This window comes from Hippoglossus stenolepis, chromosome 20, assembly GCF_022539355.2.
Source record: "Hippoglossus stenolepis isolate QCI-W04-F060 chromosome 20, HSTE1.2, whole genome shotgun sequence".
NCBI lineage: Eukaryota > Metazoa > Chordata > Actinopteri > Pleuronectiformes > Pleuronectidae > Hippoglossus > Hippoglossus stenolepis.
Genome location: NC_061502.1, coordinates 9351026 through 9370847, shown reverse-complemented (window position 1 = coordinate 9370847; position 19822 = coordinate 9351026). Strand labels below are relative to the sequence as shown.

The 19822-nt window shown below is 41.9% G+C and overlaps 1 protein-coding gene across 3 annotated transcripts; it reads right to left on the bottom strand.

Annotated features, from left to right (window-relative positions):
* Nucleotides 1-1666: 1666 nt before the first annotated feature.
* On the bottom strand, nt 1667-18222 carry coq8aa (coenzyme Q8A, genome duplicate a). 3 transcript variants are annotated; one of them, XM_035143747.2, is made up of 17 exons: nt 18001-18222; nt 14299-14398; nt 13138-13220; nt 12775-13028; nt 12474-12669; nt 12293-12359; nt 9704-9778; nt 8638-8766; nt 6342-6427; nt 6015-6155; nt 5572-5653; nt 5384-5477; nt 4998-5139; nt 4155-4262; nt 4007-4072; nt 3725-3811; nt 1667-3573 (listed from the first exon to the last, which is right to left on the bottom strand). In XM_035143747.2, exons 2-17 carry the CDS (start codon nt 14393-14395, stop codon nt 3277-3279), a joined length of 2004 nt encoding a protein of 667 aa, XP_034999638.2. In that variant the 5' UTR covers nt 14396-14398; nt 18001-18222; the 3' UTR covers nt 1667-3276. The 3 variants fall into 3 exon arrangements, with proteins under 3 accessions (XP_034999638.2, XP_034999639.2, XP_034999637.2); XM_035143748.2 differs by lacking the exon at nt 18001-18222 and adding an exon at nt 14565-14583; XM_035143746.2 differs by lacking the exon at nt 18001-18222 and having other exon boundaries at nt 12474-12633.
* Nucleotides 18223-19822: the final 1600 nt, after the last annotated feature.

The window sequence follows — 19822 nt, the reverse complement described above, 5'->3', positions numbered from 1 at the left end:
TTTTCTTAAAGAATGATGGCTCCTCATTAAAAGCTGTGTGACTTTCAAGACAATTTTCCATGAAACTCCCCCCATAGCTTTCAATTAAATGCCACAGTCATCTCCAGTTGAGACGGCGTTGCCTCTGTGAAAAGTAATGAAGCAGAAGGAAGAGGAAAAGTTTCTCGAGTGCAACTATTGCAGCTGAGTGTCACCTTTGTTCAGGTTTCTTCTCCAGTCAGGAAGTCAGTTCACCCAATTTATCTCCTGAGTACTCTTCTCTAAAGCTATACAACACCAGTGTTTCCATGGCAATATAAAAAACAGTCTCCTTAACCATCTATACGGTGATGTTGGTGATGACAGCATTCAAGTGTGGAGTTTGTGTTGTGTTGTGTTGTGTTGTGTTGTGTGTGTGTGTGTGTGAACGTGTTTGTCATTAAGGTTTGAGCCCAGAGTTCCTGAGTGTCCCCTCTCACCAAATAAGGATTTCTGGCTGCTTGCTCGTTCAGAACCAGTCAACTTCGCTGCCTCCATCCTCTCCACAGTATAAACACAACCACAGTCGAGTTGTTTCCATCTCGTTTAAGCAAAGATGCAACGTCAAAACACAACGGGTCAGCGAGATGTAACGCAGGGACGACGGGGGTGTACAAACTTTGCCACCCGGGACAGAAACCGGCCTGAATTCAGCCACATTCCCCCGATTAGGAAGACAACCAGTTATTTATTTGCTAAGCATGTTTATGAATGTCGACCTTTGTAGTGTCTCGGGTCCTGACCTTTGGCGGTTGAGATATTCTGAGGGCAGTTGGTGTTTGTCAGAGATCTGGCTGGGAGTCTCTAGAATACTAAGAACTGTGGGAAAACACATGATTGTATTTTGATTGGAATCACTGACATTGCATGAAGCTGCATGGAAGCTCAACACTGGAAAATCCTTGCAGTATAACATAATATTAATAAATCCTTGAGGGTATGAGATGGCAGCTTGGCACCTACACCCAATGACAGATGTAGCTTTGTGTAACCATCCTCCACTCCAATTCCTCACACCTCCTCTTACAAGATGCGGTTTCATCAAGCAGAAAGGACATATAAGGTGCGGGTTTGATATGAGTATACAAATATATATTTGGCTTCAGGCTGGGTGTGTTTTCTTCTTTTATTGGGATGATGATTCAGTTCTTTTCCGTAGTTGTGTGAAAAAGCACAACACTGCCACATGCTGGACACTAAAGTGAATTACAACAAGGCACCGACAAACCACATCTCTGGACGACTGGGGGGAAATAATAAATAAGTGTGTTTACTGGATTTTTCCAGCAAGGATGAAAAAGTGTCATAAAAAGAAGAAAATATCTAGGTGTCTGTCTACATGCACTCAGAGCCTGGATTTCCTGTGCATGAATACTGACTCATTTGCCCACATATCTACGTGTATACAGCACAAGTACATTTTCTGAATATTTGTGTGCCTATTCCCCAGGCTCGCTGCCAGCTCCTCCGCCGCCGGCCAAGACATCTCTAAATAAGGACGCCAAACTGTCTCTCTCTGTTTCTTTTCCATTCTGGACTCATTACTTCTCATCACCGTGTATACATTGAGATCTCTGGGCCCAAGTCCTCTGAAATGGACTCAAGTGGTAAAGACGTCACACACGAAAAAAAGATCACACAGAGCCACTTGACCGGAGTAGATCAAACTTTTACTCTTTTTTTCATTGGAATATGAAATATCTCCATCACATCTTTCAGTTAAGAATTCTTTTTTGATTAGAAAATTTAAACCATCCTTGATATGAAATATAAAGTAGAGATTTCTAGCAAAAAAAACAAAAACAAACATCCACCGGAAATTACAGGCACCTTGATTTTTCCTCCCCCCCCCCCTTCCTCACACGATTGTATCTACACAGCAGAGTGGAGAGAACTTCAGACAGTCACACGCCGGCCAGGTGAGGAGGGATTTCAACACCCGAGGCGGCGTGGACAGATTACGGACTTAGAAGCGACGCGAGCTAAGGAGCTGAGCTTGTGCGACACAGAGAGAAATCTCTTCCTTCTCTCCTCGTTAATATTCAAACAGCGTTGATACGAAGGCTTCATCTTCTTAGGGACAGCAACAACAACATGATGATTTTTGTGAGTCTATAGAATTCTAACGCGGAGCCACAATAATAACGTTTTTTGTTATTAATTAACTGAAAATCATGCAATAAATCTTTACCAGGAAACTCGGGAGAAAAAAGGACAAAAATCTCGAGCAGGAGCTTTGCAGATTTTCATCCCAAGACACAAACGGAGTAAAATCATGAAGTTTGTTAAAATGCACGGATCAGTTTCATTGCCCCGAAGGGTTTTCCCTCAGAGAATAAAAGCTAAAAACAGCAACAGCAATTAGATCAAAGACATGATTCAGTAATGTGGCTACGCTGATACAGAAGAAACTGTACTACATAAACTATACACAGGTTAAACCTCACACCTCTCTGAGTTTAAATGCCGACAAATTCCAGTTTGCCACATTTCCTGTAACTGGCTTAATAAACCTGAACTCAAACCGCTTGGCATCTGAACTTTAACACCGAGTCTGATTCTAAACTATTTGGTTTCATATCAAAACTCCTGCATTAAATATGTGGTCTAAATTTAGAACAAGCCTAAATTATTCAAACCAAACAAACTAATCAAACCTCCTGGAAAATTAATTAGATGCAAAAACATTTGTGAGCCAGACAAGTTGGTCCTGGTCGACTCGTACAGCCCGGATACTGAATTAACCCTGTTATCTTCTTGTGACCTCACAGTAAAACCTTTAGTCCCCTACCTTGACACAATCAATGTTTCCACTCATGACATTTCTGGACACTCGGGATTCTCCGGAAGTTCAACAAAGCACAGCAACGCAAAAAAAACTAAACAAAAGAAGAATCATCTTGAAAGAGGAGAGACATTTCAAACATTCATTTTACACCTGAACAGGACCGTTCCCTCTTCTTAACCTCTTCTCAGTCTGTCCTCTCAGGGCCAGATGTAGCCAAGAGTTCAACATCTCAGACGCCAGGTTGCTGCAGCCTTTCCCTTTCGGAAGTGGCGGCGGGGAAATATGTAGAAGTGCCTTCCAAAGCCTCATTGTAGTGGGATGCCCAAAGTGGGAAATATAAGTGCTCAGTGACCAGCTAAGGTCAGGAAACACGGCCTCCGCTCTGCACGTCTGCATCTTCACAACCCGACGGTCACTGAACCGTTGGCCCCAGGAACTGTCACTCAAAGCACTTGATGCTTGAAACTGGCTTACGCTGAGTGAGAGGGTGGTGTGCGGCCTTCCCAGTACTTCTGATACGCAGCTTGGAACATCTCATTGCACCGCAGCTTTGCGTTCAGCCGCGAGCAGATGAGGAACGAGCCGCCCATCTTGCGGTGGAGCGAGTACGTTTCCTCCGGAGGCGGGGTGAGCCGGTGTTTGAGCATCACGGGGATCAGGTTGTGGATTCTCTCGGTGGTGGACTGAGCGCTGAAGTCGAAGGGCTCCGTGGAGGCGAAGGCCTCGCCGAGGATCATCACGGCATCCACGTGGGCTTTCACCATCGCCTGGACGCAGAGAGGGGGGAAAAAAACACTGAATACTTCCATCTATGAACAACCTGTAAGTATTGTAAGACTAATTGTCCATTTTCAGCAATTTCATAAATACTTTAATGGCAAACGTTTCAGATGAAAAAACAGATAAAGACTTAATTACCTTGGACTCGTAACCAGTTAGGAACTTCATCTCGATAGATTTCTTCAGAACTCCCTCACTGTCGCCCTCGGAAGCTGATCGGATTACCTGAAATCACGAATGTTATCACAGTCAACTTTCCTCCCTCTGTTCAGACACATATTTCAATTCCTTACCTCAACATTTGTTTGACATGTATATGTAAAGTCAATCTACTGTAGTTCAACTGTTTGCTTATATCACACAGAAGAGGTAACGTTTTATAAAACAATAAAAAGTGAGAATGAGGCTCAGTGGTCTTACCTCTATGTAGAGGTCTGTGAAACCCAGCTCAAATCCTCTAGTGGCGCCAAAGTCCAACAGCGCCACCTAGAGAGTCATATTCTCACTGTAACTGCCATTCTGTAGAATGTGTACTAGAAGTTACTTCAGTAACAGGAGAAGAACTCACCTTGTGTGTGTTTGGATCGTAGAAGAAGTTGGACCAGTTTGGGTCGGTCTGCATGAATCTGAACTCAAACAACTCTCGGAGGCACAACATCAAGATGTTCTCACAGATCTGAAGCAGAAACACAGATACATTGATTGTTTTTGTTCACCGCTCAACATGTGATTTCATTTTCCTGCATCTCAATGTTTGGCTGTGTCCAGCCTGTGAAGTTCACAACACTGAGGACTACAAAGAACCAAATCGGCCAAATATAGGACTCAATAAATACATTAATAATCTATTTAATTTAATAATTTAATTTACAGATATATATCATCTATAATTAATTAATTAAGTTTTGAATGAATTCCCATACTTAATTATTTTCCCATTTAAATAGAATTTTATTTAATTGAGTTATAGATTGATTTAAGTATTTAAGTTCAATTTCCTCAAAATTATTCATTTCCGTATTTTCCTTCCAGAATGAATGAATAAATTAAAAAATTAGGATGTTCTATTTTTAAATGAGATAAAAAAAAAAAATAGGGGAATTAAAACATGGTTGATGAATACAGAAGCAAATTAGAAAGTAGAGATGTCAATTTAGGCAGCATTTCTATAAATGAATTAATTCCTTCATTTATTTTTTTATTTTTCTTGTTCATTTGATGGCATATTTATTTATGCGTTGTTCATTTATTGTTGTTTATTTCTTTATGTATTCAAATTGTTTGTCCTCCACAGGGGTTAACTAAGAAAGAGAGAAATATAAATGGATTGAAGAGAGGCAGTGACACACAAGGACATTCACTAATGTGTTATTGGTCAGTGATCCGTCCCTGTGCCTGGCGCCTGCTCTACCTCGTTTTTCAGCTCCTGTGTGAGGCTCTCGGCCTGGTCCAGAGGAAACCCAGAGCAGAGCTCCGTGGTCAGGACAAGCTTGTTGCTCAGCTCGTCTATCACCTCTGGTACATAGAAGAATGGATGGTCCTTCAGTAGCTCTCTGAAGCACACGTACAGGGACAGAGACACACGTTCAGTAGGTAGGGAGTCCATGTCAGGTATTAAAATCTATATATAGCTGCCTGGCAGTTCTGACCTCGAACCAAAGAGCTAAACATTTAATGAGGGAATGGTATTAGCTGTGGGATTTGAGTGTAAAACAAATCTCACAGTGAACACAAATCCCAAAAAATAACACAAATTCATCAGTAAAATGGAGAGAAAATGGAATGTCGACTTTCTACCTGAATTTCTTTGCACACTGAGCTTCTCTAACGTAGTCGCACTCCAGCGCCAACTCTTTTCTCATCACGTCGATCAGATGCTCTGGAAACAAACCTGTCGATGCACAAAGACACAAACGGAAGAGGGGAGTGAGTAAGACGAAGGCGATCACAGGAATGTCGGTGTGGAAGCTCGGTCGAGTGCGTACCGTCAGGCAGAGCATTGCTCATGCTCAGCACCGTCATCAGGTTGTTGACGTCACTGTTGATACTCTGAGCCACACCGGGGTACTGGGGACAAACAAAAAGATCACGAGTTTAGGAGAAACAACAAACACCATATTTGCAGTGTTTTAATCCTAATTTCACTTTAAAAATCATCTTATTTTCACTCAGATCAGAGTCTGAAGTGGCCCAGAGAACAGATTCCCTGTGGGTTCTCTCTGTACGAGTGCTTGAGAGAAACAAATACGTCTCCAGTGGCAGTGTTTGTGTTAATAACAAGAGAATGTACTGTGTAAACACACACACACACACACACACACACACACACACACACACACACACACACACACACACACACACACACACACACACACACACACACACACACACACACACACACACACACACACACACACACACACACTACCTGTATTTTCATGGCTACTTCCCTGCCGTCCTTCATCCTCGCCAAGTGAACTTGGCCGATGGACGCCGCGGCAAACGGACGCTCCTCAAACGACTCCAGTTTGTCTCTCCAGTTTGGACCCAAGTCACTGTTCAACGCTTTCTATATTGAAGACATAGATCACCGATATTTAGCTTGTGATATATTCAACTTGATATCCTACGAATAAACTGGTCCACACTTGGTGAAAGATGTAAAGTTTAAAGGCAATTTAAAGTAGATTTGATGACAATAATGTATTTTGTTATAACCGTTCCATCAAGTCAAAGAAAAACAAAAGGTCCTTACTGTCATTTGTTTGATGGGCATGAAGTCAGCACTCTGTCTGACACGCTCGAAGATCTTGGCGAGCTGAGGATTGATGAATGCATCGTCTGAAACACAGAAACACACCAGGGTTTGTTTCAACCAAATCTGAAGGACAATGGGACAATGGTGAGCATTTGCCCCGACGGTTCATGTGCATATTCCATCTTGCGAGCATGTAGCCTTCAATTCTGACGCACCAGACGGACGCAGGATACACAAGAAGGCAGCCATGATGTGTACATGTACACACACTACTGTAATTTAAAGCAAGGTAATCATGAAATGAGAGGCCTGTAAAAACCAACATGTCATATCTTACATAACATACATCCTCTAACAGAGAGTATGTTGTTTGATGGTAATGCAAGTATCCCAAAAATAAGACCTCAAACAGCAGCAACTTTGCTTTTCTTCAAGCACAGATGCTTAGGGGTGCAACCCTGTGTTTGAGCGATTGCACATGGCTCAGTACTGCCCGACCCCCAACCCAAATATAATTTCAAAATTAAAAATAGAACCCAGCTCGACAAGGTTGAGTGTCCACAATCTAGCAACAAATGCGATAGGGCTTTTTATAGCAGCAGATAAGCAGCCAGAACATGGGGTTTAAATACATGCTGAAAGTTATCTGGCCCTGATATCAATTGTTTGATTTACCTTTGAAGATCTACTTAACTAGCAGGTTGCAGGTTGCATCAGTATTACAGACTTTACCTAACAGACCCTGGCTGTCATTCTTAAACTACTTTAATATTTCAAAAAGAAGAAAAAGAAGCTGTTTGATGTTTTGCATTTCTTGTTTTCGCTGTGCCAAACAGTTTAAAACCTAGGTATGTACCGAACTGTGATTTTGATGTAATGTTACAGCCCTGACAGAAGCACTGTTATGTTAAACCTCTGACCAATCGTGTTGCTTGCGTCACTGCTCAACTTGGATAAATTAAAGCGTTTGATAAAGTCAAGTGAAATTACTTTAATTGCCAACATAACACTGGGATTAACTGGGATGGATTCTGGATTAAGATAAGAGGAATCATAGTTACAAAATGTATTATCATGAGTTTGGAAATAGTTTCAGACCCCTCAAGGTTGACACTATTTTGGACCGTGCTAAAGGTTACAATGGCTGGATGCACAATCAGCCAGCCTCAACTGCATTCCTGCCATGACAGATAAATGTCACCGCTGCAGGAACGTTCATCCTCCACATTTACATAACTCCACTCAGTCACATCATTATTTAAGTCTCTAACAGTACAAGCGACTGCAGTGACCTTTTGTCCCGAATTTAAGAATCATCCTGTCAACACTTTAGGGACACAGCCAAGTTCTACCAAGGTCTGCAAATAACACATACATGCACACAAGGTCAATGTCAGGCAACATTCTTTCTGTCTCCAATAACTGTTTTTTTGTGGTTTAAAACATCTACCTCACTTGAACGTCTCTGTCAGGTTTGCCCGGACATATTTGAAACTCCGCGCATGAATGCCAAAGGACAAAGTTCAGCACACAAGGTCGGGCAGAGGGTACAGCAGCAACAAACATAATTAATGACGTGTTTACTGATGTTACCCGAACTGGCTGTGCTAACTCTGTCCCAGGATGCTTCCTGCAGCTGGCCGCCTGCTCGTGTATTCACCGCCATATGTGCATCAAGACAAACAAGTGCTGGCTTACACACGGCTCAGTTTTTATGGCTCATCAAAATTTCTACAATATCTGCTCTCTGTGGACTCTGTGGAGTTAAGTCACCTGTTTTTTTTCTCTCCAGCAGAAAAGAGTTGAGCTGAAACCAACTACCACCACGTGTCAATGCCAAATCTCTTGGGACACAGATGTGATTCAGGGTTTTTAGTGCGATTAAGCAAGTTAGTTAACTTACAGGAGTAGTCAATCCCTCCATTTATTTATATACCACTTATCCCTTGAAGGTCACTCTGGACAGGTTGGCAGCAAATCGTAGGGCCAACATACAGAGATAAACAACCATTCACACCTATGGGCAATTTAGAGTTTCCACTTAAGCTAAGCTAAATCTGCATGTCTTTAAACTGTGGGAGGAAGTTGGTGCATCTGATAAAAAACCCACACGATGGGAGAACATGCAAAGTCCACACAGAAAGGACAGAGAACCTTCTTTATCTGAGGTGGATGGTTGATATTTAGTGGACACAACAACTGTGTGTGCATGTTAGTGAGTTCAATCACCAGATAGTGTGCATTTCATATGCCTCCTTTTATCTCGTTTGTTTTGTCTGAGTTTGCTGCCCACCTTGAATGCTGAGCATCTGTCCCAGTTTGAGTGCAGCTCCTCGGACTTTGCAGAGGGTCCTGACGATGCGTTCGGCGTTGGCCTCGGACAAGAAGGGGCTGGAGTCCAGAACGGATTTCTTATTTTCACCTGCAACAGCAAAAAAAAAAAAACACAGACGACAACCGGTCAAAACGGTACAATAAAACTGATGCTTTTATTTCAGAGACTCAACTCCAGAGTGAATCTTTCTCTACAGGAGCTAATTAGCTCTTTAACAGGTCTTTCTGCAGTAATCAAAATCAAGAGTAGTTTAAATGTGGGTGTGTTTGTAAACATACTCCATGTGTGTGTATATGTGTCAGTAGTTTGGCAGGTAATGTGTTTTAGTGTCGGATGCTGCCTTCAGGGGCTTTAGTGGATTTGCCACACACACACACACACAAACGTACTTACAATGTGTTAGACGTCGCTGCATGATTAACACACACACACAACACCAACAAACAGACGCACAAATGACCCAGATTTAAACCCAAATGCTCGTTTCAGCTTAGAAGGATCGTGACGCAGAGCAGGAATGACGAGGATGACCAGTTAGTGAGGGAGGTGGCGTGGTTGCGTTTTTGTGCACTCTGTTAGCATTACAAAAGGTCTGAAGCGTGCAAGAACATGAATTAAGGATGGGTACTGACAACAAATCTCTTTTATCAACAGGGAGGCAGTTGCAACATCACTGTGTGTTCTTGCTATGAGCCAAAGAAAAGAGGAAGACACACAACGCCTGTCTTTACAGGTACAGACGAGGCCTTCATAATTACTGTATTAGAAAATAGGTATGTTGAGGCAGGTTTTTTTTATATATACAAATACAGAGAGGTAAATGTACATTTAGTTTGATAGTGATTAAACCTCCCATGTTTTCTTTTTCAGGAATGTTATAAACCAGTTGTTAGACTTTAAAATGTCCAAAACAAACTTGAGTAGGTGAGTTTCACAAAATGCTGTAGAAGTAGTAGTAGATGTAGTAGTAGTAATAGTAATAGTAGTAGTAATAGTATGTGCCAGTGTGCAGTTGATGTATTACCTGCTATACCACTGTGTCTCATGGTCTTCTTGGCAACTTCTGCCAGAGCGCCAATACCCAACCCTACAGCCAGACCTGAAGGACACACAAACACACACACACAAACACACCGGCAAAAAAGTAACAAGAAGAACACAATTAGAGTGCATTGTTACACAAACACCAATATATGAATGTGCTCAGTGTGTAAAGACATCTGAAAACAAACTGAAACAACAAAACACACAAAAACCATACCAATAAAATAATACTTTCAGTGATTAACAGGCAACTGGCAATTACTTATTGACTTAATATGTTCTGTTTTCATCCTTCTTCTTCTTGTAAAGCAATTCAAGTTATAAAAGGTGCTATATAAATTATCATCATTGGGACAATCACCATTAACCAGAATATATTTCACTATGTATGCTTCTGTTCGAGTGTTAATCATCTGACTAAATGAAGCTGTCAGATACAATCAAAACAACATATCTGACACAAAATCACAGTCAGACACAAACTGTGATGGTTCAGCATCGTAACAGAGACAAAACTGTAACAGCTCCACTTCTTCCATCCGACAGAGTACATGGAAATCTTATCATTCTTTAAATCATGTAACTATTCAGCTGATGAAGAACAACTCCTATAGGGTTAAAGATAATTTTGAAAGATAGTGCAAAGGAAAAACAAGACAGAACGAGTTGGGGATCTGTGAGTGTGTGTGTGTGTGTGGGTTCCTCCAAGCCTAAGCTCCGCCTTACATAACTCAAGATTACATAATCAGTTAGTCAGCAATTTCTGAAGCAACAAATCCGAGATGCAAGGGTAGATGGACGAATTTACACACACACACACACACACGCACGTACACCATTTGTAATAGTGTGCAGAATAGATGCATTTGCATGATTTCAGTACGTGTGTGTGTGTTTGTGTGCGTAACCCGCAGTCAAGCAGATCAGCATTTCAAATCTTTCCAGACCAAGCACAAGTGTCTGACCATCATTTTCGACAGCCCTGTGCCTGATATGCACAACACGATCCCTCTTCTTTTATTTACTATTCTAAACCAGGAAAAACGGAAATATATAATCAGATAAAAACCTGTTTCCCCACAAACCTCAGCCAATCCTTGGAAAGCAGTGAAAAGCATAGCAACAGCAACTAAGCTGTCATAATTGCTGCTGCTAGGAAACATGCCGACACATCCATGATACTATGAACCACGTTTCTTCCCTGTTTCCAACCTTAACTGCCTAAAACCTAACCTAAACATGACCGGGTTCAAATAGACTCACTTGGTCAGTAAATAATAACAGGACAGTGAAGGACAGACCAAGGAAACATTCCTCCCCCACCTTTTCAACACCTTCTTCATGTTACCACCGTCAACAGGCTGAATCAGCTCTGACTCTCTCACTGTGACATGTGTTGATGAGCTCAGGCTTAATTCTCCTGCATATACTTGTGTTTGCAGTGGAGCTGATGATTCCCCGACTGTGTTCTGGGTTTACTTTTATTCACGGGTATATATTCTCACTCTGTAAATCGCTGTCCAACTTTTTTGCTACCTGTTAACTCATCAACCATATGTGTAGATGGGGGGAAAGGGATGGAACCCTCTGTCTGTAACTATGTGGGCAGTGACGGTTTTAAGTAAACGCAGAATAAATGATTCTTAAAGTAAACGATCACGGTTAAATCTGCTACAACTTGGGTTTTACTGCCATATACGAGTTCATTTGTGAATTTCAAATCACTGGCTTTTAGATGTGGACTTCCTTGATTTTCATATTAACAGAAAATATGTCTAGTAACTAACTAATATTCTGACGGATCATGTTTAAGTTTAAGCAAAACAAATAGACCTGCGTTACGAGCACACACAAGAAACACACAGATTTTAATGCGGCCATATAAAACACTGCTGCACTTTGACTCCGCCGGCCGGTCTGACTACAAAGGTTTGTTTTTATCTGAACAACAACACGAGTCCATTAATGAGCACTGACTAAGCGTGACCTAATTTCAGTGTTTATTTAGCTGGAGGTCCAGGGGCCGACACTTGACCAGCTCTCATGATATTCATCGGTTTTCTGTGTTTATCTCTAATTCCCCCTTGAACTGAGAACTTTATCTTCATTCGGATTTAGATTTGCCTCCAGATGTGTATTCTGTGATGTTTTATGTGTGTGAGAAGGTCATGGAATGGGAAACGCAGGAACAGCCCTGCACTGGGGTGACCCCAGCTTAGAAGAGGGGGTGGGTGGGAAAAGTTAGCCGGATGATTACAAGGTTAAGAAGTTTCCATGATGTTTTTAACTTTAAGAATGTCAACGAGGGAAGAAACATATAACAATTTAACGTTGTCTTGTTATAGATTAATACCAATAAGTTAATGTTTTCGCTAAATTACATGTAGGTTCTGCTTTATTTTTGCAGAGAAACTGCCCAGACTAGAGTTTGTGTCTAAAGACAGGCAGGAGTCTGAATGGTGGTGCATGCAGCCCTGCACGCAGACACACATCAGAAGACACAGTCAGACAAACAGCCAGTGAATCAGCCATGATTCAGACACAGAAACACAGAGTTGTATCACTGTACCTCCAAAGTTGGCGAGTCTGCTGAGCCGAGTCACCGGCACTTTCCTCTCTCTGGCTCGCTCACTCAACTAAAAGGCAGAACAGACAGATGCATTTCTATTAGATTGTCAAAGTGTTTATGTTTGTGATCAGGGTCTATTTGCATTTGTGTGAAGTTTCAGGATCCAAGGAATAAATTTCACCATCTGTTTGTGTGGTTTGATCTCCGTCCTCTTGCTCTGTCGGGCTTTCTCAACGTCTTCGGCCGTCAGACCTCCGACTGTAGACGGGTCCTGATGATAGCTTCTGGTCTGCGTGCCCTGATGCTGACAGTATAACTGTGCCCACATGTGCCGATTCACACTGTGATGGTAGAGATGATGGTGCCCAATGTAATGTCTGCCACAAACCAACCAACCAACCACAGAAAGGATCATCTCAGTGTTTCAAACAGAGGACAACACATGTAAGGTGAATTGTAATTGAATGAGAGACTGTGAATACCTGGCATCTTGGTGGTAAGACCTGGTGTCACCACTGAACTGTTTGCTCGGATCTTTGTAGCCATCGAACAGAGACCTCTTCCCGCTGATATGGCTCGCCCCCACGGCTTCGCTGTGGTGAGCTGCCGTGTCAGCGCTACTTTCCGTGAAGTCCCCGCCTTCCTCGCTGAACTCTGAAGCTGCGAACGTGCTGTCATCCTTAGGGAAGTCAAACTCCGACTCTGAATAAGACATTTGCTGCTGGCCAGACATCTCCTGTAAACACAAACATACAAGCATAAACCCCCTTTACAGTCACAGAACCCTCTAAATATACAATTATTGATTAAAAACGTCCTGAATGTTCATACACACAGTCACACACCTGCATTTTCATCATGGCCACAGAGAGGCCTTGCTCCGCAGCCGACTGGACACTCTGCACAGCAGCACCAACACCTGAGATTCCTGGGTGACAGCAAACACCAGAGAGGGCATTTGTTAGCTTTATTAGCTCTATGGTCCAGTGAGAATTCAGATTATACCGTACAGAAAACATATGCCTGGCAATAAAATTATATGAATAGTCAGATTTTGTTTAAATTACCTTGCTATATCAACTAGGAAATCCCAATAAAGTGGAGGCAAATTAGGCCTTACCGTTTCTAAATAAAAGAATATAATATAAAAACTGCATCAACATGTATTTAAACTGCAGCTTTGTTTACATTACACAAGTTAGGGTTTTAGACTGGAGTTCTCGCAAGAACTCACGAATAGCAGAAGTTGCTGCAGCAGTAACTAGGAGGAGGATATCGTGGACATTTCGGCTGAAATCTTGGTGTAAGTGACCTTGTTTCGAGTCGAATTGAAGAATCGGTCGCCATTTACTTCAATTGGATTTGGCTGCAACACTGTTTACCCCTGAAACTTCAAAAGTGTTTTGTGGACTCAAACACTTCACCCACCCCTCCGTCGGAATAGAGTAAATGAGTGAATTTTCATTTTTGGGTGAACTATCCCTTTAATGCAGTTTTGACTCAAAAGTTAATGTAACAAAACCCTTTGACTGGGATAAAATAATGTATTAGAAATTCGTTTGAGCTAGCTAACACTTTTTCTTATGTTACTTTTCAAACGACATCTAAAGCTAATCACATGCTAGCCTAACATCATCAGCTCCCTCCCACTTGCACTTTGGACGCAATTTGGAGCCAGAGTCAAGATAGAATATATGTAGAGTCGTAAACATATAAGAACAATATAACACTCAACACACATCCGCATGATAAGAACTTCATAAAAATGACAGAAACCATCTCGGTGAAAAAAATTGTCTATAAGACAAATACTGCAGCCAGCCAATAGGGGGTGATCAAGATGATTTGGTTTCACTTATGGGAGCTGTCATGTTATAATAAAGAAAACTGCCGACGCTAACCAGGCAGTGGAGCTCCGAGACAAAATATTGAACTTTTCTTTACATTACATGACAATGTGTTACAGGAAGAGAACAGGTGAATAGGTGTGTAGGTGGATGAGGTACCTGTCCCACTGCGCACGGTATTGGCCTGCGTCTCCACAACCGCCTGGCTTAGCTTCGCCAAGCCGCGCATCAGTAGCATCATATCGCCGGCCATCATGGACTAAAGACAGAGACAGAAAAGAGGACAGGAAAGGGAAGAAATACAGAAAATGTATTAGTTTCACTACATCCCCATCTCCAATTGGTAAGCCTGGCAGAGGCGAGGAACACGGAGACAGAGAAAAGCCGATGGACAATGAGGCGAGTGGAAAGAGAGAAAATATAACCTGTCATCGACACACTCTCTCCACTGCGCAACAGAAACAGGCACAAACAAACACAGCTGTCACATCTTCGCATAACTTCAATACTCAGCCTAAAAATACTCGTGACCTCCCTTTCCCTGTGTTCGCCGCACATACACACACGAAAAGGAGAGGAGAGCGCTGTGCATGCGTGTACGCTGTAAAAATGTACACAGGGTCCAGGGGCTGAAAATGTCACAGGGAACTGAGGAGGGAGGGGCTCGCGCAGGAGCTGTTGGCCGCTGCCTGTTCCAGCTATTTCTGTGCACGTGTTTGGTTCACATACAAGGTTAGCCGTCACCCTCTGCCCGTTTCTATGTGTAACTGATAGTGCTGCCAGACTGTTTTCTACTCGAGGTCCATCTAAATCATTGCCCCATCTCTTTCTAATAATCTGCTTCATCTTTTAACCGATCACAAACTGAGAGAGTTGCCACGTTACAGATTAAACCCTGACGCGATACTGCTTTTGAATGTAACCCACCGTCCACGATTCAAAGGTAATCTTATCTCAATAACAGCGGCTGTGCTGCATTCCTCTGTTAAGTCTGCACTGTCTCTGTGTGTTTGTTACAGGTGCTGTTTTTGTGGATGACAACATGCTTCAACACAGCTGAACTGGGATTCGGGCCAATGGAAAAAAGCGTTGCTGAAAGAGTCTAAGCAATTTGGGAGTGTGTGTGTGTGGGTGCGTGCACTGCAGCATGCATACACACACTGAGTAAGTGGGTCATCTGTCCTGTAGGGCCACTCTGTGTTTGCAGATAGTGGAGTGACACAAAGGGCCCACTAGACAAAAGACACTAAATACTTGTGGACATGGATTATTTAGGACTATAACAAACTCTGACTGGGTACGCATCAACAGTAATCTGCCAATTTAGACATCATGTTAGGATGTTATTATAGCAAAGAAATTCAGCCTGCAGATATAATCCTTCCTGAATCATGAATCGTGTAAAATATATTGTTCTGCATATTGTATTTAGCCTCTGCAAAGTTTTAACATTCATTTCTACAGAGAGATTCAGAATTTCCAACACCAGTACATCTCACTTGCAAAATCTCAGACTATTGGGCAGATGTTACTGTTTATTGCCAAATGTAATCTATTGAGCAACTTCCCATTTGTCAGTGTGTATCTGGAGAGGAGAGGAGATAGAGGAGAGGAGAGGAGAGGAGAGGAGAGGGAGAGGAGAGGAGAGGAGAGGAGAGGAGAGGAGAGGAGATAGAGGGTCAGACTTGTTGCCTAGTTGGTCAGAGGTCACTGCAGGATAGTTTCTGTAAAATACCAACTGTAATTACACATGGCAGTTTGGCAAACACACACACAAACACACACACGCACACACACGCGCGCACACACCTCAGCTGTTGTCTCAGCTCTGCGGCCCCTCTCTACAAAAGCTGTTGACTCACTGCAATGAAAATAGCCCGAGTGAGAGTTTATGCCTTCTGTTCTGTGAACCTTGCGGTTTACTGACATGCTTCCCGTCACTAACCTTCACTGCCGCAAGACTGGAAAAATGTTCCCCCCCCCCCTCCTTGGCCGGGCAGTGGTGAGCCACCGCAGCAGCAGCGTCACCACCGACAACAGGGGAGACGTGACAGGAAACATGTGCCCTGCTAGTCAGTGGTTTGCTGGACTAAATGATCCAGTCACAAACAGTTGCTTGAGATAAATCACAATGAGAGAGTGAGGTGGGGATGGATGAATTCATTTCATTTACGATTTCTGCTTTATTGCACTTTAATAGATATAGATTATTTGTTATATTTAAGCAAACTCAGACTGTGCACGTTTTTGATTTTCACATACTTGTTTTTTTTTCTGTGTTTAAGTGAATAATACATTAATGTTAGATGAATAGAAAACAGAGTAATAGCAGCATTACACCTCAGCTATCAGTGGCCCAGCTCATTAGTCCCCTCATCAGTCAAGCACTGCTCTCAGCCGTATCAGCAGTGAACAAACACGGGCACATTTATCAGTTTATACCGGATCAAGACTTGGCAACACGGCTTTTTATTCTAATATCAATATTTGAGCAATTTTAAAAAATCCAATGAGTGCGTCGGCCAAACAGAAGAACAAACCTTTCTGATGAGGCTCCCACACATTTGATCATATAAGGATTGAGACTCGTGTGTGTGTGTGTATATCTCCGATGGACCGTGTGTGTAAAGGAGGTACTGATGCAATAAAGCTGAAACATACATTATGGCAGCACTGTGTTACTTCTCTTTACTTATTGGCTGTCGTTTACAACCAGCTATGGTGAGCTTGGATCGGTGGGTATGTCATACGTCAAATCGTATATCATATAACATAAATATCGTATATGCGCATGTCTATTTCTATTATCTATAGATCTATTATCTCCAGCATAATGCCCACATGCAGCCTCGTGGAACCGTAATGTGCCACTTTACTCAAGTACATCTGTCGTGGAAGGCTCATATCATGTGCATATTCTCTGTATTTCTTATTTTACTTTCTATCTTGTTGCCTATTTTATTTCATTTCTATACCTTAACATGTTTTCATTGACTTCCTCGTTCTGACTATATGAGGAGTGCTGCAATGAGCGAATTTCCCCTGCGTGAGATCAACAAAGTGTATCTTCTCTTTTATCTGACCTTATATATAATATGGTGGCACTATTATACAAGCCGCCCTTCATTCACACATTATATACACTCACATACAAGATTAATGTGCACTTCTTTGTATACAGTCTATGATGTGCACGTGCATGTGGAGGTGGGGTGAGAGAGTGAAAGTGTCAGTTTGCCACGAGGCTTATTTGTACACATTTTATGACCTGTTAATTAAATCAACATTATAAGTCCAACACAAATATTTGACTCGGATCAAACCAATACTTTGCAGAAAGAAAAAGCTAATTAAAAAATTGTTCGCAAACTACTCAGTATAATACCCACAATCAAGACATCTTGATACGCAGGTTATACGTTTGACAGTTTGACGTAAATCCCACACAACTGCCTCGTCTGTTTACGCTTTTTAAATCTGGCTGTCAACTTCCTCGTGGGCGTGTATCCACGAGACTCCGCAACAACAAAACTCGCAACGTGTATTTTTTTTTTTACGTTAAACGATTAAAGTTACAATTACAACTGCGCTAAACGGATGAGAACCCTAAAGAATCAACGTGTTTAGAATGCATGTTGTTGTTTTTTCCCCAGGTGCACTGATCTGAGTTGAAGGTCGCGTGAAGTTTGCAGAAGTGAATAACAGTCGTGGAGGTCAGACACGTGCACGCGCTGCAGAGGATTCGTGCAAACAAACGGGGGATTACGGAGAGGACGAACCCAAACATGCGCCACTTCCATCTCCCTGCGCACATTTATCAGCACGCGCGTGATTAGCCGTGTTAGCGTCGCAGGTACTCACCACCACGGGGGGGAGGGGGGTCACGGTGTGGTGGGCGAGAGCAGATCAGAGTTTGTTCAGCGGGGCTTTTCTCCCTCTTGTCCCCCACTCCAGCTGCACAGAGGTCGGACTGAAGGCACCGGGAGCTGCGGGGTGTTTGTCTGTGGTCCTCCCGCTGCTGCTGCTGACGGTCAGCGTGTAATCCACTTTACCTCCCCCTCTCTCTCTCTCTCTCTATCCCTCCCTCTCTCTCTCCCTCCCTCCCTCCACACACAGCGAGGGAGGTCAAACCTTATTTACCAACTTCACTCTGCAGCCAGAGCCACGCAGTCACGCAACCCACGCAAGTGCTCCTCGGAATTTCCTCCGAGCTCTGAAGTCGTCGCTCTGACCCATGGTTCCGACCTGTGGTTCCGACTAATGTGTTGTTTTATGTGTTTAAACTGTTTAAAGACTTTTATGACATTGAGTATGGATGATTTTTATTATTATTATTGGTGATGGCAGTCATATCAGTTATGGCTATTGTTATTATGATTTGGCGTTTAAAATTGAACTGAATTGAATAACTTGTATCTTAATTCATTCATTTCTTTAGCCATTTCGTGAAGCACCTTGTTACCCTGTTTAGATAAGTACTTATTATTATTATTATTATTATTATTATTATTATTATTATTATAACATCAGTGGCGACAAAACGAGGGTTAATACACTTTTTTTCAAAATGTATTTTATTCTCCTAGATTATCATTATCATTATTATTATTTTGTAACATTATTGTTGTGGTGAGAATACTGTTGTAGCAATAATAACAATGACGATAACAATAATAATATAATTAATAATATAAAATTATAATGTTTCCAATTGTTTGCTTTAAATTTTTTATTTTTACTTATGAAGTGCCTCGTAACTCTGTCTTGAAAGGTTCTATATGAATTATTTATTATTATTATTATTATTATTAGTAGTAGTAGTAGTAGTAGTAGCAGTAGAAGTAGTAGTAGTAGTAGGAGAAGTAGTAGTAGTAGTAGTAGTAGTAGTAGTAGCAGTAGAAGTAGTAGTAGTAGTAGGAGAAGTAGAAGTAGTAGTAGTAGTAGTAGTAGTAGTAGTAGTATACATAAAAGTGCATCGTTTTGTTTAGTAATTTTTTTTTTTTTATTTAATCATGCAGTCACATTGAGATCAATATCTATTTTCTAAGATGAGGCCTGTAAACAAGAAACATTCACAATCAGCAACAAACTATTAAACACGAGCAATAACAAAACAACACAATACAAATTAACTAATAAAAACATCACACAGTAAAGGGGAACACAAGGCTGTGGTTTGAGGGAAGTTTATATTTCAATCATTTCATTTAGCAGGTGCATAGTAACTGAATCCAGGTCCAGTGCGTACATGAGGGAAGTCTAAAGTTAAGTACTTACTGGATCTGGACAACACGGAAATGAACGAAAACAACTTGAACTTGCAAAGTGAGCTACATGCTTTTACTTTGTATTGTATAAGTATTGTGTTGAGAGCTCGTTGACAAGTTGACATTAGAACGACTAGAATGAATTATGTATTCTTATCAGGCAGGAAAACATCACATAACATGAGCTGAGGCTGGTTTATGTTGTTTTTGTAAATATACATGTGATCATTTCCCTTTTCTTCGCTTTCTCCTCTGGACTCTAAATCCTCTTCAATGTGACCTCATTTCACCAGCAGGTGGTGCTCACTCTCATCCCACCCACACAAACATGCGCCACGAGGTTTGTTCAACTTCAGCTCTGCACGGCTCTGGTTTTGCTCTTCCGCTCAGCTTCATCCTTTGCTCCCATTGGTCCT

What these genes read in the sequence shown, in the direction of transcription:
- coq8aa (XM_035143747.2), bottom strand. Translation starts at nt 14,395, where the DNA reads ATGATGGCCGGCGATATGATGCTACTGATGCGCGGCTTGGCGAAGCTA. An exon ending in TGGCCATGATGAAAATGCAG is followed by an intron (nt 13,029 to 13,137) that starts GTGTGTGACTGT and finishes TTGTGTTTACAG; the next exon opens with GAGATGTCTGGCCAGCAGCA. An exon ending in CACAGGAGCTGAAAAACGAG is followed by an intron (nt 4,263 to 4,997) that starts GTAGAGCAGGCG and finishes TTTCTGCTTCAG; the next exon opens with ATCTGTGAGAACATCTTGAT.